Consider the following 25,460-nt stretch of genomic DNA (forward strand, 5'->3'; position numbering starts at 1 on the left):
CTCATAAACCAGGTCAAATGTTAGTACACACACTTACCTTAAGTTCCTGATCTAACTTATCTAAACTACTCTGAGAGGCACTTCGCTGTTTACTGCCTTCTGGATCGAAACCAGCAACGTCCTTGTAAAATACACTTGCTCCAACGACAGAACCACCATCTCTGGTCTTCCCACCAGATACATTGACTCCAACCGCACACCACAGCTGCTCAGGCGAAAAAGAAAACAGTATTAAGTCAGAAATGTTCAGAATTTTCATGTTTTCTTAAAATAACTAATGGTTGTAAATACAGGTCTTTAATATAACCTAAAATTATAAAATGAACAATAGCCTCACCATAGAAGTAATACTTACACTTTCTTGGTTTTAGAAAAAAAACTACCCAGAGTTTAGAAAACATCTCCTTTTAATTCACAATGAACTTACCTTCATTGATGTATCTTTTTCATCTAGAGGTCTGAGATAGACAGGCACAGGTAAATTTTTCATCTTATTTTCACCTTGACCATTGGTTACCTAATAATGGTGGAAGGAGGAGCGAAAAAGGCACATTAGTAAGCCTTCTTACTGTGTGAACTTCTTACAGATCCACTGAGACATGAGCAAGCACTGCTGTTATTTACTCCTCGAAATCAAGTTCAGGTTTTTTTGTTTGTTTGTTTTTGTTTTTTTTTTTCTTTTGAGACAGAGTCGCTCTACTGCCCAGGCTAGAGTGCAGTAGCTTGATCATGGCTCACTGCAGCCTCAATCTGTTGGGCTTAAGCGGTCTCCTCCCACCTCAGCCTCCAAGGTAGCTGGGACTACAGGCACAGGCCAACACACCCAGCTAATTTTTTTAATTTTTTGTAGAGACGAGGTCATGCTATGTTGCCTAGGCTGGTTTCAAACTCCCTGAGCTCAAGCCATCCTCCACCTTGGCCTCCCAAAGTGTTAGGATTATAGGCATGAGCCAATAACAGGCACCATGAGCCAATGACAGGCATCAGCCGATTTTGCCATTCTTATTTGAAAAACAGAAAAGTCAAGTAAGGCAATTCAATAAACAGGATACAATGGGAGCTCAAAAAGAGGCTCTAATTCACACATATGCGCACACAAGCACACGCGTATGTGTTTGTACATGAACATGTGAGTCTTTTGGGGTAGGAATTATGGAGTAGACAGATAAAGCTCCTGAAGACCTGAACTTAATCTTAAATGAACAGTTTGAAAAGTTCCATGCCAATGATTTTTTCAACAATGATGCTGGTTTTCTAAAAAATGAAATCTTCAAATATTAAACCAGAATCGCTCTGGTTACAGCAGAGTGGGTACCTCAAACTCCATGCACTTAGCCACCCTTTATTGACTCCTCCCCTCCTCACAGACTCAGAGCATTTCATTTGAGTTCTACAGCTCTAGAAAACAGCCTGAAAACCACCACCCTCCACACTTAAATGTGTGCCCAGTCCATGCGGCTGAGATGAGCAGGGCTGGGATGCATACGGTGAATCCTTCATGCCCAGGCACACTCAACTCGCCCTCTTCTTTCCTGCTGGATGCTCTTACCACATGTGCATATTACCTGTTTGTACTTCTGAGGCAGACTCCAGCCAAAAGCCTGCACTCTACCGTCTTCCTTCTGAACATGTGCTTTTACCTGACGATACTGCTCTCTCTTTTGTTCTCTGCGTGAGGCTAAACTAGCTTCAGTTCTAAAAGGAAAAAAGATTTTCCTAATTACGTGAATACACTTAATTACATTTATCCCCAGTTTTATCTCTCCTCTGTCACTAAAACAGCAAAAACAACAAAAATTTACATGATTTCAAATTAGTTTATTTCAACTATAACAGCTCCTTAAAAAGTGTTATAATAGGCCAGGGATGGTGGCTCATGCCTGTAATCCCAACACTTTGGGAGGCCGAGGAGGGCAGATAGCCTGAGGTCAGGAGTTTGAGAGCAGCCTGGCCAACAGGGTAAAACCCCGTCTCTGCTAAAAATACAAAAATTAGCCAGGCACGGTAGTGCGGACCTATAATCCCAGCTACTCGGGAAGCTGAGGCAGGAAAATCATTTGAACCCGGTAGAGGTTGCACTGAGCCAAGATGGTGCCACTGCACTCCAGCCTGGGGGACAAGAGCAAAACTCCATCTCAAAAAACAAACAAACAAACAAAAAAAGTGTTATACTAAAGCTGGTCTTTTTAAGTTTGTGCAGTGAATTCAGTGCCTAAGCTTTAACAGGTTAGCAAGCAGCTTTGTTACATTAAATTGAATCATCAGCCACCAAATTTATATCAGGTTTCAGATGCTGGCCATATGAAAGGGGAAAATTCTAAAGTATGTTTGGCTTTTTTATTGTTGTTGTTCATTCAACAAATATTTACTGAGAATATCCTAATGCCAGAAAATGTGCTAGAAGTGATTTAAAACTTAAGCAAATCAATATCTGCTTAGGAAGATTGATATAGGTTAGATTTTAGATCCCATTAACTTGTTTCAGAAAATAAAAATGCAAACTGATTTGGTAAACTTTGGAGTTATAAGGTAAAATATTATTAAAATGATTTTGAAAATAATTTGTCATTATTTTGGCCATTTAAATTTTCATAAGATGAGTTGCTATGTATATATACCACAGTTAACATATCCACCTATATGTCAGATACTTTACAGATAACTGTATAATTGGATCCAACCACCTTTGAGATAGGTTATCAGATTAATTTTACAGACAGAGAAACTGGGGGCTCTGAAAGGTTAATTTGCCCAAGCGTTTGTATCTAATGAGTAGTAAAGTCAGGATGGAAAACCAAGTCCTCTGACACCAACAGAAATGTTCAAACATTTAGGATAAAGGCTCATTTATCTCTAAAAGCCATTAACATTTCTATTAATAGTTATTTATCAATGTTATCATACCAGCAAAAATGAGGCATTTAAAAAAAATCCTTCTCTTTTATAAAAACTGAAAAGCAATGTTCATAAAAACTGTTGACTACAAGTAATTTACTTAAAGATAGCCAAGTTACAGAAATGATTTTTTTTTTTTTTTAAGATGGAGTCTCACTCTGTCACCCAGGCTAGAGCAGTGGGCACGATCTTGGCTCACTGCAACCCCGCCTCCTGGGTTCAAGTGATTCTCCTGCCTCGGCCTCCCAAGTAGCTGGGATTACAGCCACACACCACCACGCCCGGCTAATTTTTGTATTTTTCATAGAGACGGGGTTTCACCGTATTGGCCAGACTGGTCTCGAACTCCTGACCTTGCGCTCCGCCCGCCTCGGCCTCCCAAAGTGCTGGGATTACAGGTGTGAGCCACCGTGCCCGGCCCAGAAATGATGTTTTATAGATTTACCTGAATCCTTATAGCTGATAAGAGGCCAAGAATATTCTGAAGCACTAACTTAGAGCATAATGATTAATTTGGAGAAGACTTACTCCTCGCTAAGGAAATCAAAAGCTTTGGACTTATCCCCAGGGAGCTGAGATAAGGTGCTGCTTCTTTTCTTGACGGACGGAGTAACATGAGACGTGGGTGCATTGTACTTCAGATTAACAGGTGGTTCAGGCTTCTTAGTCGTGTTACTTGAGGAGCTGAAAAGTCGGCTGAAACTAAAAGAAGAAAGTATGTCTGTGTGTCACATGTACTGTGAGAAACAATCCTTGATTTTCCACAAACTTTTATGTTGAAAATTTCAGAGTACTTTTACGAGGCAATGAGTTAGAAATTGGCAAAAACAGTTTTTGTAGTCACACGCTGCAGCCTTAGCAGTAACTCACAGCCAAACTCAGACATTCAGTGAAGAGAAACTACTGCTTAGAATGGCGGGTGCCTGTTCTTTAACTAGCAATTTGTATAATGAAAGCAAGAAGCTCTTAGGTAGAGGAAACTTCTCCTACTGAATAAATATATACTTTTTTGGTTTTTTTGCTAGCTCCTACTTGGTGCAAGGTAAGAGCGATTGTTAAACAGCAAGGTTATGGCTGTGTGATGTGAATGGAAGCTTAGTATGCCAGTTCTAAAAACAGCTTATTATAATCAAGTACTAGAACACATATTACCATGTTAACACACATTTTATACATTTTCTGATTAAGCTCAATTTAAATAACTACTTTCAGGTCTATTTCTTTTTTAATTGACAGTTCCATTAAATAGCAGATTCACCAAAAAAGGGTAAGTTTTAATCACAGTAAACACATAGTACCTTCTAGCACAAACATAACTCAAGCCCAATACATACACAATACTACTCAAACCCTACAAGCACTAAATTTCTCATCTTCACTTTGTAAAGTTTCTTACAATCACAAAACCAGCCAATCAGAAACTTATTTAACGGGGATCCAGGTCATTTTCAAGTCTCTAAATAATTCCCCATTAATTAAATTTGGCAGAGGATTGCAACAAATGCACAATCAACATGATGCAGCTTACGATATCATATTTTTTGTCCTTGAGAAGAGCCTTACCGAGTTGGCACACTATATATTAAAAAAAAAAAAAAATTCAGTTTAGCTACTTAACCATTACCCCTAGTTTAAAAAAAAAAATGAAGGAAAGAAAATGGACATAAAATCATTACTGGAAATAAATTTTGACTGTAATTTTCTTGTCTCACGTGCTGTCTAACATCTTTGTTTCTCAATACTTACAACTGCCAAATGCTTGACCTTTTTTTTTCCTGCATGGCTGGATTTTCTCGTGATGCCCTACATTCGAAAAGAGAAGAAATATTTATCAGTGAAGTATTCTGCCTTTCTTTCTGAAGAACAAGAGACCCAAGAAGTTCATGGGATACACAGAGGAGAGTCAACAATTAAATTCAATAAATACTGTAGTTACTTTGACCTACCATGTGTCAGTCAATCTGCTAAAGATTGACTTTAATTCTACTAAGAAAAATAAAATAACCTCCCTCCCTCAAAGAGCTTAGTCTACCGACAGAGGATTGTAATACGTGCTAGACAGATAGCCAACACGCCTGAATGATATTTAAAATTTTTTATTGAAAAGATACCCTCTAACTTTCCCTTTTATTAAAATATTGCCTTGTAAATTCCCATCTTTACATAAAAGTCTCTATCATCTATACTTGGAGCTCTCACAAAATAGCTTGAAACTTTGGCATTCTGAGTGGTCATTTTTCACAAGACTAAAACTTTTCCATCACTGGAAAGATGACCACAGCAGGGAAGAGGATAAACTGGATTGACAGGTGATTCAACAACATTTCAGAAAATAAGATAATCCAAATTGATTTATAAGGTGGTAGGGATTCTGCCATCATAATCAGAGCTCTCTTTTCACTACTTTTTTGTTATGAACTAAATTAAAAACATTCTTTACTTCAGTGAAGAAGTTAAAAGTAAGCTACTATTTCCTTTAATTTGTTGACTACCACTTGGCTGCTAGAGTTAAAAACAGCAATGGAAAGTGAAGTCTGGCTGGGCACAGTGGCTCACACCTGTAATCTCAGCACTTTGGGAGGCCGAGGTGGGAGGATCACTTGAGGTCAAAAGTTCGAGACCAGCCTGACCAACATGGCGAAACCCTGTCTCTACTAAAAAATACAAAAATTAGCTGGGCATGGTAGCACACACCTGGAAACCCAGCTACCAGGGAGGCCGAGGCAGAAGAACTGCTTGAACCTAGGGGGTGGAGGCTGCAGTGAGCCGAGATCACACCTCTGCACTCCAGCCTGGGCACAGAGCAAGACTCCATCACAAGACTCCATCTCAATAAATGAATAAACAAATAAATAAATAAAGTCCACTTTCAGTTCTTTGAATATTTATTATTTATTCGATATCCACTAAATACTGCAGTTAAGAACATACACTTTTTAGTGGGTTAGTTTCTTTGTCTAATAAATATAAATTAGAATACTGATCTTCCTTATGGGCAGTTATAAGCAGTTACAATTACAGCAAATTGTAAAATGATATGTTAAAACACTTGATTCTAATATAACATTGGTAAAGGGTACATAAACTGTGAAATAAATGATGTAATCCTAAGGAAGTAAAAGTTGGCAATTAGAGAATGTGTTCATAAACTTAAAAACAACATGTCAATGCATACTATTATTGGTAAATCTGATATGACAATCCAAACTCAAAAATATGGGTAAATTAGGCGGCAGCTCATTTACAAACTTTTCACGAGTTCTTTCTAAATTAAAGAAACACTATTACTGAGACTATGACCATTAGATGGCAGCATTGGGTGAGATTTAGGAGTCAACCGACTGAAAGATACCAATGGACGGGTGTACTTGGCATGAACAGTTAGAAAAGAGAGAAAGAAATCAAGCAAGAGTATCTTACAGAAAGACACTGAGTCAAAATAATTTATTTTCCTGTGTTACATATGAAATTGTGATCTTTTCCTGACATTACCGGGAAAGTAATACTGATTTCTATACTTGAAAAATGACCATCATTCCTAAGCAATAATAATTGCCTTTTAGAGGTCATGGTAACATCCTCCAAGATCCCTTACTGGCCCAAAAAGCACCTCCTTTGATCACATTCTGTTGCTAATTCTGAGTGTTACTTTAGAAAGTCTCTCCTAGTAAACAGAGAAAGGGGCTTGGATCTCACAGGGCAGGACTTTAGTTCCAAATGAAGGAATATTCAAACCTACAAAATAATAATAGGAAAATAATGGAGTGCTTGTCATACAAACCGAATCATCTCTGTCCATCGAACAGCTTCTTGAAGCTCCATCAATCTCTCTTTATATTGGTTTCGCTCCATGAGAACACGGGCCATTTCTACTCTAGTAAACCGTTTCCTCTGGGCTGTGGGAATATCACTCTATAATGACAAGAAAATGACATATTCTGGAAGCTTATAAATGTCTTGGTGTTCATCTCAGAGTTATGCAAAGTCTTTCAGTTTTTAAGCATTCCTTAATTTTTAATCTAGTAGATCATTTAAAGAAAAATGGCCTTATAAAAACAAAATCAACAAAGAGATTTTTTTTTTTAAATATATTTTTTGAGACAGGGTTTTGATCTGTTGCCCACCCTGAAGTGCAGTGGTGAAATCATAGCTCACTGCAGCCCCGAACTTCTGGGTTAAAGCAATCTGCCCACCCCAGCCTCCTGAGTAGCTTGGACTACAGGTACATGCCAACACGCCTGACTAATTTTTAAATTTTTTTGTAGAGACAGGGTCTTGTTATGTTGCCCAGGCTCGTCTTGAAATAATGGACTCTAGTGGTGCTCCTGCCTCAGCTTCCCAAAGTGTTGGGACTACAGGTGTAAGCCACTGTGCCCAGCCAACAAAGAGATTTAAATAATCACTCATGACTACAAAGATAAAAGGCAGCAATTTAATTTCTGAATATATACACAGATATTTGAACATATTATAAAGAAATCATAAAGAGTAGTGTGGGTCTGTTCTCATAGTTCTTAAAAATATATAAAAAATAAAGCTAAAAAATAAAAAGAATAGTAGGGGGCTGGACGCAGTGACTCACGCCTGTAGTCGCAGCACTTTGGGAGTCTGAGGCGGGTAGAATGCTTGAGCTTAGTTTGAGACCAGCCTGGGCAACATAGTAAAATCCTGTAGCCAGGAGTGGTGGCACACACCTGTAGTCCCAGCTACTTGGGAAGCTGAGGTAGGAGGATTGCTTGAGCTGGGAGGTCAAGGCTGCAGTGAGCCATGACCATACCACTGCAGTCCAACCTGGGCAAGAGAATGCAATCCTGTCTTTAAAAAACAAAACAACAACAACAAAAAACAGTAGGGCCAGGCACGATGGTCCACGCCTATAATCCTAGCACTTTGGGAGTATCACTTTGAGCCCAGAAATTTGAGACCAGCCTTGGCAACATGGTGTGAGATCCCATCTCTACAGAAAATAAAGAATTAGCCACGTATGGGGTGGCGCACATCTTTGATCCCAGCTACTCAGGAGGCTGAGGTTAAAAAAAAAAAAAATGCTTAGAATTGCTTGAGGCCAAGAGTTCAAGACCAGCCTAGGCAACATAGTGAGACCCTGGCGCTACAAAAAATAAAATTAAATTAACAGCCAGGTGGGGTGGCATGCACCTGTAGTTCCAGCTACTTGGGAGGCTGAGGCAGGAGGATCACTTGAGCCCAGGAGTTCAACGCTGTGGTGAGATATGATTGTCACTGTACTCCTCCAGCCTGGAGGAGTGACAGAGCGAGACTCTGTCTCTAAAACATAGTAAGAATACTAAAATAAAAATAAAGAACAGTGCAGATTTTAAACTAAAACCAAAATTGTTAAATCTACATAGATTTAATACGCTATTGTAAGTTTCACCTAAAAATGTTGCTCTAACATTATTTTAATTCATGTTCTGTAACAATCGTCACTCAGAAAATAGTTATAAGTTAGTTCCATTTATCTCAAATTACCAAACCATATACTCACCCAAGACCAGCATTAAGGGTAAACTTACTGCCTAGTTACCAAGGTACTCAACTATAAGAGTCGCTAAAATACCAACATAAATGCAAACAGATGGAGACAATTGTATTAGCCAGAATTACTCTTAGACAGAATATGTGAATATAGAGTAAGCATAGGGGTAAGACCTCAAGGGAACATGGCTCAAGTCAACGTCCTATAGGCTTTCATTATCCACATTTTGGATCAAAGCTGAAAGGTCTGGGACAGTAAGAAAGACGCTAAGCTTAGCCCTTAGTAGTCCTCCTCCTTTGTTGTTCTGTTATAGAACCTGGGCCTCTCCTTTCAATAAAGTTAAACAACAAATGATAAAGATCTTAAGTTTATAACACAGCAAGCCCACTAGCAGGTATGTACTCTGGAAAGCCTACTGCTCCTGCCCACCTGGAGACTTGTACTGTAATGTATGTAACAACAGCATTGTAAAAAGCTGAGACAAACTAAGTATTCCTTAACAGGAAAATAAATACATAAATTGTGACTATTCATTCAATGGGATATCATAAAGTAGTGAATATGAATGATAACTACAGCACTGTACTACATGGATGAATCTCAAAAACATGCCACTGAGGAAAAGAAGCTGGTCTCCAAGACTAAATATAGTGTGAAATACAAAAAAGGAAAAATTAAACCATATATACATATGTGATATGATAAATTTTTTTTTTTAAGTTAAGCAAATGATAAATATAGGATAGCAGCTTTCTCTGCAGGGGAGGAACACAGAATAGTTCAATGTCTAGTAATGTTCTGATTATCAGATTGGGTGGTAGGTTCACAATGTTAATTTATTATGATTCACAACCTGCATGTCTTACATGTTTTTGTGTGTATCATTACATAAGATATTAAAAAACAGAGACTGAAGGGGCACCAAGTGATCATTCTGTCCAAAACAACCACATATCTTTGGTCTGACCTTTGACCTGCAAACATTTGTTATAAGAATGATTCCGAGGCTGGGCTGGGTAGCTCACACCTGTAATCCCAGCACTTTGGGAGGCTGACCAGGGTGGATTACCTAAAGCCAGGAATTAGAGACCAGCCTGGCCAACAAGGCAAAATCCCGCCTTTACTAAGAATACAGCTCCTCGGGAGGCTGAGGCACAACAATGGCTTGAACCTGGGAGGTGGAAGTTGTAGTGAGCTGAGATCACACCACTACGCTCTAGCCTTGGTGACAGACTGAGACTGTGTCTAAAAAAAAAAAAATAGACTAGGAGTATGCTAAGGATATTAGCAAGAACCTCATATTTATTCTTTTGTACTTATGTTCACAACAATATGAACTAATTGGCTAGTACTAAAGTTCTAGACTTTATCTTTTTGTTTAATACTGTTAAATAATTTTTATTATTAAGCTTTCATATTTCTAAATCAAAATTTGAAACAAAACAACAATAACAACAACCAAAAACCCCAAAATGTCCTGGTTGGTCCCCAAACTTGAACATACAAATACAGGTAAGAGCACAGAGGCACAGAGGGAAAATGAGCACACTGCATGGAGCTAGAAAGCTCAGCATCTGGATACCATGTAGAAGCATGAGCTATTCTATTCATGACCATAAACATGTTTCCTGACTTTTAAAAATCTTTACAGTATTATATCCAAAGCTTACTTAGAAAGATCTTCCTGAAATACCAAAACATGGTAAGGTAAGAAAAAAAGTCCAAAACTGTAAACCTACATCATCGTCATCTTTTGCTTTTTGCCTTGCATCTTCAGCTTCTGCCCGAGCTCTAGGGGGGAAAAAACGAAACAAAACTTGTTATTTGAATTGAGCTCATCTTTTCAAAAAAATAAGAGTAGGTCAACAATTTTAACTACCACTAAAGGATTATTTTTCTTTTCCCAAACGGTATTTAGCCACCTTCATTTGGTGGAGTATCATCATATCATAGCATTGTTTTCAGAAATAAACAGGTATTAAAGAAAGTGGGATAAAAACATGTTTTACATTTCCTTATTATCAAAACAAAGATGTTTGAACAGTCTCTAACTCTTTTTGCATCCTTATAGACATAAAAAATAACAATATTTAGGCCGGGTGCAGTGGCTCACGCCTGTAATCCCAGCACTTTGGGAGGCCGAGGCAGAAGTGGATCACCTGAGGTCAGGAGTTCAAGACCAGCCTGGCCAACATGGCGAAACCCTGTCTCTACTAACAGTACAAAAATTAGCTGTGTGTGGCGGCAGGCACCTATAATCTCAGCTACTCAGAAGGCTGAGGCAAGAGAATCGCTTGAACTCGGGAGGCAGAGGTTGCAGTGAGCCAAGGCCTTAACACTTCACTCCAGCCTGGGCAACAGGAGTGAGACTCCGTCTCAAAAAGCAAAAAACAAAAGACAATATTTAGATGACAGGCTAGCAACTGGAGGGGCCTGCTCACAGCAGAGGCAATGGGCTGGGGCACTTTGCCCTCTCCCAGGCAGCTCTTGGCCTTCCAGGCTTGAGTGGACAGAAGGTCTCAGTCTGAGGGTTACATCTGTAACCCTTTGTGGCATAACTGGCAAAGAGTTTGGTTTAGAACAACACAGTTAAAACTTACTTCCTAAGCTCTTCCTCCAATTCTCTGTTCTTTTCCTCTAGTTTCAGTTTGGCTTGCTTCACAGCCTCCAATTCCCCTTGCAGCACATCTTTCTCACAGGTCAGTTCATCCACTTTTGCTATCAAATCATTCTTCACTATGTTCAAAGCATTTCTAAGAAACACATATTTCAAGTGCATTATTACAAATAAATATTCTTTCCATCTTTCAGCTATTCCTTTGTAGACTAAACTGTACAACCATAAAGACGAATAATGTAATACTTCAAGATATTCTACCCAATGTTGTTTGTAGACAAATGCAAAAAGAACACAAAGCAACAGTCTAAGGTTTTACTCATTTATCAAATGAATAAAACGAGACAGACCATCAATTACTAAAAAGTGAGAAGATTAAATTTTAAAAATAGCATTCAAAAGGTTACTATTCTTAATAATTCCTGAGAATATATTACCCAATCAATAAAGTAAAATTATTCCTTGATGTTACCTTTAATAAATAATGAGAAAACAGTCTAAACTGGAAAGTTAAGACAGTTTACACTGAAGAAAAAAACCTGAGATCCAGTTCCTTTGGGTATAGTGGGCATAGGACCTTATTATAACTGCATTCTGTCTTGGATATACACAGATGTTCCAAAGTTGCTCTGACACAGCAAACTGACAAAGGAATCCAGTCAGCTATTCCACATGACTGGGGATCTGTCCCACTAAATGTGTCTGAGGGCTTAAGACTCCACAAATTGCACCCAAGAATGCACAGCTATGGAAGACAGCTCTGAAAAGGAAGGCTGAGTATACATCAAAATATTTGTGTGGAAATGAAACCCCAGGAGAAGAGATAAGAAAATAGACAAATCTTAGGGGAGGGAGCAAAAAAAAGTGTGAAATCAGGACAAATCCAGAAGATTAAGAAAAAGGCATGGATACTTATAGAGTGAAAAGGAGATGACAATCTGTGTTTCTACAAAAAAACAGGGCAAGGAAACATCTATCAGGGCAATGGAGGTCCCAACATTGGGGTGTGTGTGTGTGTGTGTGTGTGTGTGTGTGTGTGTGTATACTCAGAGTTGGGGAACGAGATGGGACAGGGGGATGCCATTAGTACTATGTTAAAATGATGAAGTGTCATTGACTTGGACAAGAAGAAAATTCTTTATCTTCTGTTAAAATTTCACATATACTTACTTGGTTTCCAACAGTTGTGTATTTTCTAATATAAGATTCTCAACTTCCCGACCCATTCCTATCAAAAGAAAAAAGATAAAGACTTTGAAAATAAATGAATCAATAATTATATACATTTAAAATATAAGCTATAGTCACAAGTTTTATTTTAGAAATTTTATCTGTCCTTTATTAATCTTATTTTGTCTATAATTTCATTTGATGGACTACTTTAATAGATTATAAAATTATAAATAATTATTCATTACGAACAAGGCTAAAGATTTTGTTGGCCAATTTCTTTTTTAAATCTGGATCGGCTTGCTAGGGAATGAGGCCAATTTTCAATATCTGTTAGTCTATATTTCTCATAGATAGTATTTCAAAAGCATCAAGACTTTTCTGCCAAATATTCTAATATTCCAACATTATACAGGGTAAAAAAGAATAGCTTTAATATGGATCGAAATTGTTTCTAAATCACACCTGACCTTGTAGGCTTTTGCCTAAAAATTAGACCTTATTAATGGAGAACAGGCAAAAACAAGGCTAAAGAAAGATAGAACCCCAAGGCAGATGGAACCTTACCAAAGAAATTATGGTCTTAAAGCCCATGCATTCCATGTAAAGCAAAAACAAAGAACAAGAAATGTTTTACGTAAGAAACAGCATGAAAACAGATTATTAATCTATAAAGTTTTATACATGATATGAAAAACATCTGGAATCACAATGTTATGATTTAATGCATAATGATGTGCAAAAGACAGAAATAAAGATGATTTCCTTCATTCATAAGGATGCTGATATACCTAAAAAATGCTTTACCAATTCTTTCTCGCAATAAAATTAACTATAATTGGACTGAAAATCTTCAATCAACAATACAAACTTTCCTTCAAAGTGCCACCTATAAAATAATAATGTTCAGTTATCACTTGAGTGAATGTCTTTGATCGTGTTTGGCATTTTAATAACTACTGTGAGATAAACACATAGAGCATCCAATGCAAGATCCAATGGAGTGGTCTTTAGGGAGAAGAAAGCTATTAATTTGCTTTTCCTAAGAAACTGATGATATGAAATAACACACTAGGGAATATCACTCAAAAAACAAAAAATCAAAGGAAAACAAAACAAACAAACAAAAAAAAACCCACCAGTCACTCATCTTCAAGGAATTGTGAGCTAATAATGTTGGAAAATCACATACAATGGAAGAAGTAATAATCATAACCCAAGTAAACAGGAAAGAAATCTTTCTAAAGAAAACTACATAAGACAAAGGAGTTAACATGTCCCTTTATTTTAAAAAAGGTAATTTTCCAAATGATTTAAAAATTACTTAAAACAAATACAGCCAACCTAGGAATGCTACATATTCTGTGCACCTGGACTCACATTTTGTCTATATTCTAATTTTCTCAAAGATCAGGGTACTTACACCAGAAAGAATTAAATATCAGAAATAGATGACTTAATCATCTACCTATGTATTATCCACAAACTGAAACCAAACAAAACAAAATAAAAGTCCCAAAAAAGTTTCCAAATTCTAACTCCAAAATGATCTTCGGCAAGATATTTGCTTTAAACACTAATGCTATCTTTTTCTTCCTTTGTAGATACAATGGCTGGGAATGTTAACTTTTTAATAAAGTTATAGAGATAGAAGAAATAAGAATGTAGACTGGTTGAAAAAAGTTTATATAGTAACTATGTTTGCTATAAACTCTCAAGCACTTAGATAAGCGTGAAAGCTGAAAATATATGAAAGGCAAAAAAATAGTTGAGCAGAAAAAAAATGATGAGAAAGCATTAGATGAGAACAGCAGCCAAGAACACCTAGCTTAAAAAGCAGTAATATTAAAATATTCAAAATCATACACACCAGAATATTCCCCTAGGTAAGCAGCCCAAGAGAAAAATGAATGAGAATCTCAATTAGATTGTTTTCAGAAAGCAAGAACTAAACTCATTTACTTTAAAATGAGAGAGAAGAAACAAAGAAATTGACAAGATGTAGAGAAACCATTAACTAAACACAATGAAGTGTAAATATTTATTAAAAGGAAAAAAATTGAAATGTGTGCTACAGGAAAAACAAATCCTATAATACAGTTTCTAAAATTTACATTAGCCATGAAGCCAGTAGACAAGACAGATATTCTGTAAACTGGAGGGTATACAGGACATTTTTGAAAAGATACAAAGTCCTCAGTGGGCTTAGAAAATTCACTGTATGATCCATATATTATCCTACTTGGCTTGCACGTCTTCGGGTGCATGAATATACTGCTACTGGGTCCTCACCATCACCTAAATGTGACTCGGTCTGTCCCACTATACTATGTTGTGAATTTCCTTGTACTGTACTTTTATTGTTGGTCTTTTTGCATCAATGATACAACAGCAACAACATTTTAAAATTATTGTTAAAAGATTAACTGGCAATGTACAGAGTTTACTCTTAAGGGAAAACAGTACAAAAAGTCATGAGGATACCAAATGGAAACACATGATGGTGCCTTTGAGTCTGCATGAGACCAGGATGAAGTAGAAATAAAGCCTTTCCGAGATAGCAAAAATAAATAAAGTTTACATTAAATATACACATTCCCAATGAAGAGTTATCTTAATATATGGTGTATAAATTGAATATATAACCAATAGGATTATCTAAAATTTCATTTTGAAATGATCAGTAACTCTTTATAAGAAAAACATAAAGTGGCCTCATTTCTATTCAAGACTTAAATGAAGCACAAACTTAGGTCTAATACATTTGAAAACTTTACTTATTAAAAACAAGCAAAAAAAATAAAAAACTGCCTGACAGTTTTTAAAATCACAGAAGTCTCATTTGGATTTTAACACTGATTCTAAAGCTAGGTCCATAGTTGAGCTTCAGAGTTATATGGTAATCCCTTGAGAAGATGCACAATTTTATCTAGTTCTACATGTGTGTTTTTCCAAAGGTACATTGCTCTCTTACAAATTCACCTGTAAAGAATTTTTAATCCCAAAAGGAGAAGAATCACCGATTTTGAGGTGAAACAAAACTGTCAGAACTATTTAGCAATCCCATTCACTCAGTTGCTATGTGCTAAATATGCAACAGTGAACAAAGACACAGTTGTCTCAGCCACATTGAGCTGATAGTCTGTCCAGGGAGACAGGTACCTAAAAAATAACAGTAAAGTATGAAGAGTTGTATAATAAAATGCAGTGCCATGGGAATACATTTCAAGAAAAACTAAGCTTTAATTAGGGGATCAAGGCAGAATTCCTGGAGGATGTATCACTTAAGCAAGGCAAGAAAAGAAAAAAAAATATATATATATATATATGTATGTATGTATACACACACATTTAGGAGAGGAAACAAACAAGCCTTGGCGACTGGCTGTAAGGGAAAGTGGCAGGTGCAGGATGGAGAGCTATTCATTCACTGAAACAGTGCCTGTTGGTCCAAGAGCAGCCTTGGGGGACAGAACAATAAAGATAACAAACTGAGCTTTATACATGTCAAACTTAAAGCCCTCCAAGTCATCTTAGGGGTGTCTAGTACGCAATTAGGAAATAACAGTCTTGGGCTCTAGAAAAAGATCTGGGATGGACATAAAAACTTGGGAGTAATTAGCCATGAAAACCAAGAAACAATGAGAGCAAACATGATTTCTCAAACAAAGTATCAGGCCTAGGACAGGAGCGCTGATACCTGAAAGATGAGCAAAGGAAGCAGATCCTGTTAAGATGACTGAAAAGGTAAGAGTCGAGACAGGAAAGGACACAGGCAAGTTGGTATCACAGAAACCCAGCAAAAAGAGTTTTAAATAAGAAAGTTGAGGGATGAGACACCGATCAAGATAAAGGACAAATTGTTGAGATCCTTTTAAATTAGTAAAATCAGAAAAAGGTTGTGCTGGCGTGATGGTGCAAGCCTATAGTCCCAGCTACTTGGGAGGCTATAGGCAAGAGGATTCCTTGAGCCTAGGAGTTCCAGGACAGCCTACACAACGTAGTGAGATCTCGCCTCAAAAAAAAGAGTAATCTAAGTACTGAGTCCATATATAATGATTCAAATTTGTTATCACTGCATTACACAGAAGAGAAGCCAAGGATTTTTTTTTTTTTTTTTTTTTTTGGAGACAGAATTTTGCTCTGTCACCCAGGCCGGAGTACAGTGGTGCAATCTTGGCTCTCCGCAACCTCCACCTCCCAGGTTCAAGGAATTCTCCTGCCTCGGCCTCCCAAGTAGCTGGGATTACAAATGCACGCCACAATGCCCAGCTAATTTTTGCAGTTTTAGTAGAGATGGGGTTTCACCATGTTGGCCAGGCTGGTCTCGAACTCCTGACCTCAGGTGATCTGCCCACCTCGGTCTCCCAAAGAGCTGGGAACACAGGCATGAGCCACCGTGCCTGGCCAGGAACATTTTTATTTACCATCTTCGACCAAAAATATTCATAAGTAACCAAACTTACAGTAATATATTAAAATATTCTAATCTGGACTATTCTAGAGATAAGTGTATCAACATCTACAAAATGGAAAAGATAGTTTGTAGTCTGTTTCTTATCTTCAAAGTGGAAAAGAAACCAAAGCATCAGGATATTACTTTTAACTGATTTAAAAGACAACAGATATTTCTAAGTAGTATGGGGCTTCCAAATATTTCATAAGAAAAGAAAGTTTGGGGCCACCAACCTTAAACATTTTATCACTCATTACTGCATTATGAGGTAACACAGTGTACAAATTATATTCAGAAGTACTTCATTCTTGTTAATACAAACAGGCAGCATAAAGGAATTTTGTGGGGTGATGTATTTCGATTCTGGTGAATTTTACTGCACTGAATATACATTTAAAAATTCTTCTAACATTTTTTCATCTGCTCCTCAATTTTGCCAGGGAGTTAGTTTCTTAAACCAATTATGTCTTAAAAGAAACTTTTCAGATATAATTTGATGTTAACTAAAATTAAAATGTATAATTAAATATAAAAATGGAGTATTCCTTAAGAATTAAACTTTCAGGCCGGACGCGGTGGCTCACGCCTATAATCCCAGCACTTTGGGAGGCCGAGACAGGTGAATCACGAGGTCAGGAGTTTGAGACCAGCCTGGCCAATATAGTAAAACCCCGTCTCTACCAAAAATACAAAAATTAGTCAGGCATGGTGGTATGCGCCTTTAATCCCAGCTACTCGGGAGGCTGAGACAGGAGAATCACTTGAACCCGGGAGGCAGAGGTTGTGGTGAGCCAAGATCGCGCCACTGCACTCCAGCCTGGACAAAAGAGTGAGACTATGTCTCAAAAAAAAATAAAAAAGAATTAAAACTTTCTTAGCCCTCCATGAGAAATGCAATTCATTCAATTTCTTCCAAAGTTTTACTTAAACTTTATTTATTTATTTTTTACTTTTATTTTTTTGAGACGGAGTCTCGCTCTGTCGCCCAGGCTGGAGTGCAGTGGCACGATCTTGGCTCACTGCAAGCTCCGCCCCCTGGGTTCAGGCCATTCTCCTGCCTCAGCCTCCTGAGTAGCTGGGACTACAGGCGCCTGCAACTACGCCTGGCTAATTTTTTGTATTTTTAGTAGAGACGGGGTTTCACCGTGTTAGCCAGGATGGTCTTGATCTCCTGACCTCGTGATCCGCCCGCCTCGGCCTCCCAAAGTGTTGGGATTACGGGCGTGAGCCACTGCGCCTGGCTAAACTTTAATGGTGACAATCCCTTTCTGTCTAACTATATGTACTTAAAATACTTTGAATCTCTCTTACTAGATACTTATTTATTTTCATGAGACAGGATCTGGCTCTGTCACCCAGGCTGGAGTGCAGTGGTGCAACCCAGGCTCACCGCAACCTCTGCCTCCCAGGTTCAAGCCATCCTCACACCTCAGCCTCCCAAGTAGCTGGAACTACTGGCATACTCCACCATGCCTGGCTAATTTTGATGTTTTCTGCCATGTTGCCCAGGCTGGTCTCGAACTCCTGAGCTCAAGCGATCCACTTGCCTTGGCCTCCCAAAGTGTTGGGATTACAGGCATGAGCCACTGCAACCAGCCTAGATAGACATTTAGATAGAACTTGTGTTTTCCTTCAAAAACACTTTACAACATCAAGGACATAACTGGCAATCAATAAATTTAACATAAAATAATGCAAGCAATGTCACTCCACTCCAAAGTCATAACAATTAACAAACGAAAACTTTTGAGAACAGTGTAGTCTGTACTATAATTATACCAATAGATACAAATTTTTTTAGCTTAGTATCTCCAAAGGTATATATTTTTAATTCCATATAGTTTTTAATTTCTATAGGGTCTTAAGTTACAAGGAAGGTATATCAAAACTAATTCATATGAGCCAGAACCTTGCACTGAAAGGAACTTCAGAGATCATCTAGGGCAGGGGTTGGCAAACTCTTTCTATAAAGGGCCAGACAGTAAATATTTTAGGCTTTAGGTTTCAGTTGCCTACTCAACTCTGCTGTTGGTAGGCAAAGGCAACCACAGACAATAAGTAAATGGTGGTGGCTGTGTTCCAATAAAACTTTATTTACACACGCACACAAGGGGTCAGCTGGATTTGGCCCATAAGCGGCAGTTTGCCAGATTCCTGAACTAGGGTCCAGCTCCTTCATTTTACACACAAAGAAATTAAGGTCCAAAAAGGTTAAGACACTTGGCAAAGGTCAGCAGGCAAATAGTCTAAGAGCCAAATGCAATATTCTTTTCAAACCATGTATTCTTCTAGAACACAAACTTTAAAATGATTATATTTACCATAGAGCTAAAACATAATATACTCTGTGAAAACTTAGAAAAATCAAGTGTTATAATTGCTTATTTAATTAAAGTCAACAGAATATAATGAAATTTATGTAAGCCAGGGAATAACTAGGCATCAATCCATACACACACACACACACACACACACACACACACACACACCTCCATGTTCTTATGTGTAGTTATCTGTTTTGGAACATAGCAGGAGTTCAATAAATTGTGTTGTATGAATTCAAAACATGAATTTAAATGCAATTCAGTTTTAAGCATATCCATATGCAAAGGTGCTTTCATTTAAAACTTTCATGATCACAAAGAATATGTTTCCAATAATTACCTAAAAGGGCAATAACCCTGTACCACTGAGCAGTTGAGGACATTTTAAAGGTCTTTTCAATTAAATCATTTAAAAAATCAATTTTAAAAACAATATGAGACTTCTTCAGATGAGCTATCATACCTAGTAAATCTGCTCCTTCATCCACATCTCCTATTAGGCCTGAGCCAGCTGAAGACAGTTCTTCAAAGAGAGATTCTGTATTGCGATCAAAAGCTTTGTTCTCTATGCCTTTGGTGGGAGTGCTGTGCAACAAGAACAACAAAACCAAATCAACAAATGACAAAAGACTTTTTTGACGCTGTAAAATGAATACAATAGGCTAAGCTACATAGGACTTTCTTACCTATAATTTATGTTTACTACAAAATATAACTTAAAAAGATTTCTCAAAGGCTTCCTAAGAAATTCTCACTAAGCTCCACGGAAATAGCTGGTGAAGAAACTATAGAATGTTTTTGTTGTGTGATCCCAGCAAACACAAGCAATAATGGCAGCTCCTCTGCTCTATACCAGGTGCTGGTCTCAGTGCTTCCCATAAATTACCTATGTCACAAGAAGGCAATTAGGTATGTAAAAGACGGTTAGAGTAGCATTTCTCATAGTGGCAAAAACTGAAATGACCTAAATGACCATTAACAGGGGACAAATGAGGTAAGTTATACACATATAAAATTAAAATTTTTACCTTTAAGGTTAAAAACATAAATAGAGCTTTATAAACTAAAGAAACCCATTATACAAAGGTTTTTTTTTTAATCAAGTTGCAAAACAGCATATATACTATATGCCATATTTTGCAGGGGTGTATAGGGGAATGGGGAAGTGTATATGTTTGTGCCTGAATACTATTATTAATAGAAAAAACTCTGTAGACCATTTCCAGTTAAATATGGTGGAGAGAACATAGTCATTTATCACCTAATAACTCAGAAGCTCAACTAAAATGAAAGTTAAGAAATTAAAAAGGTATACACCCAAAAGGACAAAGAGAGTAGAAAAAGAAACTATAGCAGACGAAATGTGAACAAAATTCTGTAGGATGGAAAACAGATGGGCAAACAGTAGAAAGTGACTCAATAGACCAGAGAAAACTGAAACCTAAGCCACTGGGGTTTAGGGAGGAGGTCAATATGCTGCCAGAACCCCTGAAAGGCCTAGGACTTGAAGGTACCAGCAACCACAGGGAGGGCATGCAGGGAGGAACATGAAACAGAAGAACAGGATTTAAAAAACTGTGCAAAAGGCAGTACAGGACCTAGACACAATCCTCCAGAACAGTGAGACCTCCCTTCTCTTGACACAGCTGCCTAATAATGGAAGCCAAGTTTAAATGTTAAGGCAGGAAAGTGGAGAATCAGCATTATTTACTTAAGTATGAATAAAACAGCCACAGAGTACCAGATGTCTAAAGAAGGCCTCTATTATAAAAGAAAGGGCCCAAAACAAAGAGGATGTGACAGAGACACTAAGAGCAAAAAAAGACAATGCAGGCAGCAACAACAACAAAAAAACAAAGCACTTAATTTTCTTCAGAATAAATGTTGCACTCGTAAAATAGCAAGATGGTATAAAAAGTACCAACCAAGAAAAAGAACTTGAAAAAAAAAAAAAAAGAATGAGGATTTAAAAAAAAATCTGCCAGCAATTCGTACAAAATAAAAGAGATACGAAAGAGGGGAGAAAATAAATTATGACAGTCACTCCAGGATGTGTTCAACACATACCTAAGAGGCGTTCCAGAACGAGAGCAGAAGAAACAAGAAGAAGAAGAAAGAGAGAAAATTTCCCAGAACTGGAAGATAGGAATGTTCAGATGAAAAGACTTAACTTCCTATAAGAAGATACAAAAAAGACCCCTACACCAAGCACAGCATCATTAATTTTTAAAAAATCAAGAAAGTGACAATCTTAAAAGATTTCAGAGAGTATATAAAAATAAGCAAGAACTCAAATAACAACACCCTGAACTCAACATGAAAATGAAGTAATGTCTTTGCAATTCTGATGGAAAAAAAAATCTCCCAACCCATAGTTCTTTATCTAGCCAAACTATCAAGTATGTCTTCTTATGAAATTTGTAACATTCAAGTACATAGTGCTCAAAAAAAAAAAAAAAAATTAACTTGTCACGCACCCTTTGCCCGGAAACCTAGTAAGGATATGCTCCATCAAAACAAAGGCATAAATCAAGAAGCAGGATGATGTGGCATCCAGGAAACAAAAGATACAACAGAGAAAGGTGAAAAGAATTCCAGGGATGATAGTGAGGGCATATTCCAGAACCAGAGCAAATATGACAGCAGTCTCAATTGGAGAATGGGAATAGGAGGCTGCAGGAGAGTGAGCCCTAGGAAACAGACAGGTTTTGTGTTTGGTCATATTGGGGACTTTTACATTTATGAATTGCATAGTGTCTGCCAATGATTTAGTAACAGGTCCACAGAAACATAAGGAAAAGAAACAAAATAACCCAAGGCTTTATTAATTTCAGAAGAACAAAAAGTTGTAAAAGAAATGAAATGGGCTGGACGCGGTGGCTCACGCCTGTAGTCCCAGCACTGGGAGGCCAAGGCAGGTGGATCATGAGGTCAGGAGTTTGAGACCAGCCTGACCAACATGGTGAAACCCCGTCTCTACTAAAAATACAAAAATTAGCCAGGCATGGTGGCGCACGCCTGTAATCCCAGTTAGGGTGCTGAGGCAGAAGCACTGCTTGAACCTGAGAGGCAGAGGTTGCAGTGAGCCGAGATCACACCACTGCACTCCAGCCTGGGTGACAGAGCGAGACTCCGTCTTGGAGGAGGGAAAAAAATAAAAAAAGAAACTAAATGCAATTATACTGTATTCTGTGGCTAAGCAGAATTACAGGTTAATTTTATGTAGTCATACTGATATAAATAACGAATTTAAGTAGCAATTTGAAATATAATAATATTCAGAGGATGAAAGGATGGTGGTTTAGGCATTATATCCTCATCTACTATAGAAAGCCAACAGCTAGCATCACAGCCTTTTTCAACCAGGGTTCCTTATTTGATCTACAAAATACAGAAAAGGATTTAAGTGAGTATTTTCTCCGTTCTCCCAAGGTAAGTACACACCTAGAGTCCTATTCTAGACGCACAGGAGCATAGCTAATTCATTATATACAAGAGATGCCTTAGGGCATTAGGACTGCATTTTCTCACAGAATCTCAGCTGAAAAAGGGAGGGATGAAGGAGGGGCAGGAGGAGCATGTTATTTTAGATACCTGAAGATAAACAGCGTAAGAGAGAGCTAAGAAGTGATAGAGTTGTGCACCCTTTACCCAGAAAGCTAGTAAGGATATGCTCTGTCAAAACAAAGGCATAAATCAAGAAGCAGGGTGATGTAGGACCGAGGAAACAAGAGTGGCGACAGAATGAGAACCTGTCTGAGAGGAAGAGAGAGACAGGGGGTTCTGGATTTGAATCCCAGGTCCACCTCTTGCTAGCTTGGTAATCTGGGACAAGCTACTTGAACAAGTTCTAAGTCTCTTTATTTATAAAATAAGGATAAAAAGATCTACCTCATAAGGTTGTAATTAGGATCAAATTATATAAAACCATGATGAAAACAATATTATTTAACATTTATTGAATGGGGCATTTTGCAATGATTTATCATATATTGATTCATTTAATCCTCACAACCATCTGAGGTATTGACACAACGCTGTTTTATAGATGAGAAAACATACCTAAGATTCAAATCCAAGACAGGATTTGAACCCATGCAGTCTTACTCTAGGGTATACGCTTTTAACCGCTACAGCGTACTGACTGCACAATGCTTAACAGAGATCAATAAATGGCTTGTATTTTTATAGTCATTAATTAATTAAAGGATAAACTTTATGGAAGAAATGAAAAGAAAGGCAGTAGCTCCTGTCTGACATTCTTGAGCATCAGTGTATTTTCGATAATCCTGATTAAGATGATATCTGATCTCCCAGCACTTTGGGAGGCTGAGGCAGGCGGATCACTGGTGCTCAGGAGTTCAAGACCAGCCAGGCCAACATAGTAAAACCCCGTCTCTACTAAAAATACAAAAAGTAGCCCACTGTGCGCCTGTAGTCCCAGCCACTTGGGAGGCTGAGGTGGGAGAATCGCTTGAACCCAGGGGAGGGGGTGGGGGTGGGGGTGGGGTGAAGGTTGCAGTGAGCTGAGATAGCGCCACTGCATCCAGCCTAGGCGACAGAGCGAGACTGCATCTCAAAAAAAAAAAAAGATGAGATCTAACCATTTTCTTCCTACCACTAAACAGCCTTCCCATGTAAAATGATACTAAAATGAGACTAATTTCTTCCAATAATGAGATTACAGTTCTCAAGATGGAAGTACATTCTCTCTTCCTGATCTGGGGGAAGGTAGAAAAGTTTGTTCAAACTTTTTTGTTTTGTTTTTTAAATTACATTTATTTAGCGTATGTACACATAAAAAAGAAATCACCTTCTGAACCCACCCAGCAGGAAACATGCACAAACTCCAGGTAAGTGCTAGGGGGAGGGGCCCTGGCCCCAAGTTAGTGTCTGGGACAATGCAATACTGTGAGTAACAAGCCCCAGTCAGGAGCGGGCTGGACTGCAGTGTCTGGCAGGCTGGAGTCCCCGGCTACTGGCCCTAAAATAAGCATGCGCCATAGGCAAAGGTCTGTTTCATGCCCTCGAAGTAGCACCGCTGCCAGCCCTGCCATGTCCACTCTGTGACTTCCTTCACTCCCGCTTCTTGGTTTCCCCAAGTTACAGAAAGTATGGGATATGTCTTGGCTGTCTTTTTTCCCCTATCTGCTATAGATTGAATGTCTCCCCCATAAAATTCAGCTGTTGCCAATGTGATAGTATTAAGATGGGGCCTTCGAGAGGTGATTAGGCCATAAGGGCTTCTCCCTTATAAATAGGATTGGGGTCCTTATAGAATAATGAGGCTTTATCCAGTGTTCAGGGCTCACTTGTCCTTCTTCTATGTGAGGACACAGAGTTCCTCCCCTCCAGAGGATGCAGCAACAAGGCACCAACTTGAAAGCAAAGAGCAGCCCTCACCAGACACCTGACCCTGCCAGCACCTTGATCTTGGCCTTCCTAGCCTCCAGAACTGTGAGAAAATTAATTCCTGTTCTTTATAAATTGGCCAGGTGCAGTGGCTCATGCCTGTAATCTCAGCACTTTGGCAGGCCGAGGCAGGCTGATCACCTCAGGAGTTTGAGACCAGCCTGGCCAACATGGCAAAACCCCATCTCTACTAAAAATACAAAAAAAAAATTGGCTAGGCGTGGTGGTGGGTGCCTGTAATCCCAGCTACTCGGGAGGCTGAGGCAGGAGAATCACTTGAACCTGGGAGGCACAGGTTGCAGTGAGCTGAGATTGCACCACTGCACTCCAGCCTGGGCTACAGAGCGAGACTCCGTCTCAAAAAAAATAAACAAGGCTGGGCACAGTGGTTCACGACTGTAATCCCAGGACTTTGGGAGGCTGAGGCGGGTGGATCACCTGAGGTTGGGAGTTCGAGACCAGCCTGACCAACATGGAGAAACCCCGTCTCTACTAAAAATATAAAATAAGCCAGGCATGGTGGCACATGCCTGTAATCCCAGCAACTAGGGAGGCTGAGGCAGGAGAATTGCTTGAACCTCGGAGGCGGAGGTTGCGGTGAGCCGAGATCGCACCATTGCACTCCAGCCTGGGCAACAAGAGTGAAACTCCGTCTCAAAAAAATAAACAAATAAATAAACAAACAAACAAATAAATAAATATATAAATTACCCACTCTGGTATTTTGCTATAGCAGTACAAAATAGACTAAGACACCATCCTTCCTGCTCATACACCTAATTCATGATCCTGCAAAGATAACATTTAACAAAAAATTTAAGCCATGTACAGTGTCCAGTTTCAAGAATAGGAATTAGAATATAATACTAACATTTCTTCAAAAAAACATCTGAATCCATTTTGTCCAGAGACTGGAGCACAGTGTTTATGGGAGTTGGGGGTGGGGGGGTGCAGAATATGTCTTCATCTGACATTTATGTTACCTTGAACCTTTATATCCACTGAGATCTTTGTCCATATCCAGCTCAGGAGTAGATTCGATGATTGCTTGAACTTCTGACTTTTCTTCATTTTCAGCAGAGCCTTAAA

At 38.4% G+C, this 25,460-nt stretch overlaps 1 protein-coding gene across 14 annotated transcripts in view; it reads right to left on the reverse strand.

Annotated features, from left to right (window-relative positions):
- The window catches only part of LOC116463573 (C-Jun-amino-terminal kinase-interacting protein 4), a 165,472-nt gene that overhangs the window by 33,446 nt on the left and 106,566 nt on the right, over nucleotides 1–25,460 (reverse strand). For 8 of the 14 annotated variants that reach the window (XM_058434731.1, XM_058434730.1, XM_058434729.1 and 5 more), the window contains 12 exons: nucleotides 25,355–25,454; nucleotides 19,423–19,544; nucleotides 14,050–14,061; nucleotides 12,180–12,237; nucleotides 10,993–11,145; nucleotides 10,132–10,183; nucleotides 6,677–6,807; nucleotides 4,642–4,698; nucleotides 3,424–3,597; nucleotides 1,566–1,695; nucleotides 428–517; nucleotides 38–205 (listed from right to left, as the gene is read on the reverse strand). In XM_058434731.1, the coding sequence (XP_058290714.1) occupies nucleotides 38–205; nucleotides 428–517; nucleotides 1,566–1,695; nucleotides 3,424–3,597; nucleotides 4,642–4,698; nucleotides 6,677–6,807; nucleotides 10,132–10,183; nucleotides 10,993–11,145; nucleotides 12,180–12,237; nucleotides 14,050–14,061; nucleotides 19,423–19,544; nucleotides 25,355–25,454 (1,247 nt within the window). The remainder of the gene's footprint in view (nucleotides 1–37; nucleotides 206–427; nucleotides 518–1,565; nucleotides 1,696–3,423; nucleotides 3,598–4,641; nucleotides 4,699–6,676; nucleotides 6,808–10,131; nucleotides 10,184–10,992; nucleotides 11,146–12,179; nucleotides 12,238–14,049; nucleotides 14,062–19,422; nucleotides 19,545–25,354; nucleotides 25,455–25,460) is intronic. The other 6 variants (XM_032146753.2, XM_032146751.2, XM_032146748.2 and 3 more) reach the window with 1 other exon arrangement.

The sequence above is a fragment of the Hylobates moloch genome, unplaced genomic scaffold (assembly GCF_009828535.3).
Source record: "Hylobates moloch isolate HMO894 unplaced genomic scaffold, HMol_V3 SCAFFOLD_42, whole genome shotgun sequence".
In the NCBI taxonomy this organism is placed as follows: domain Eukaryota; kingdom Metazoa; phylum Chordata; class Mammalia; order Primates; family Hylobatidae; genus Hylobates; species Hylobates moloch.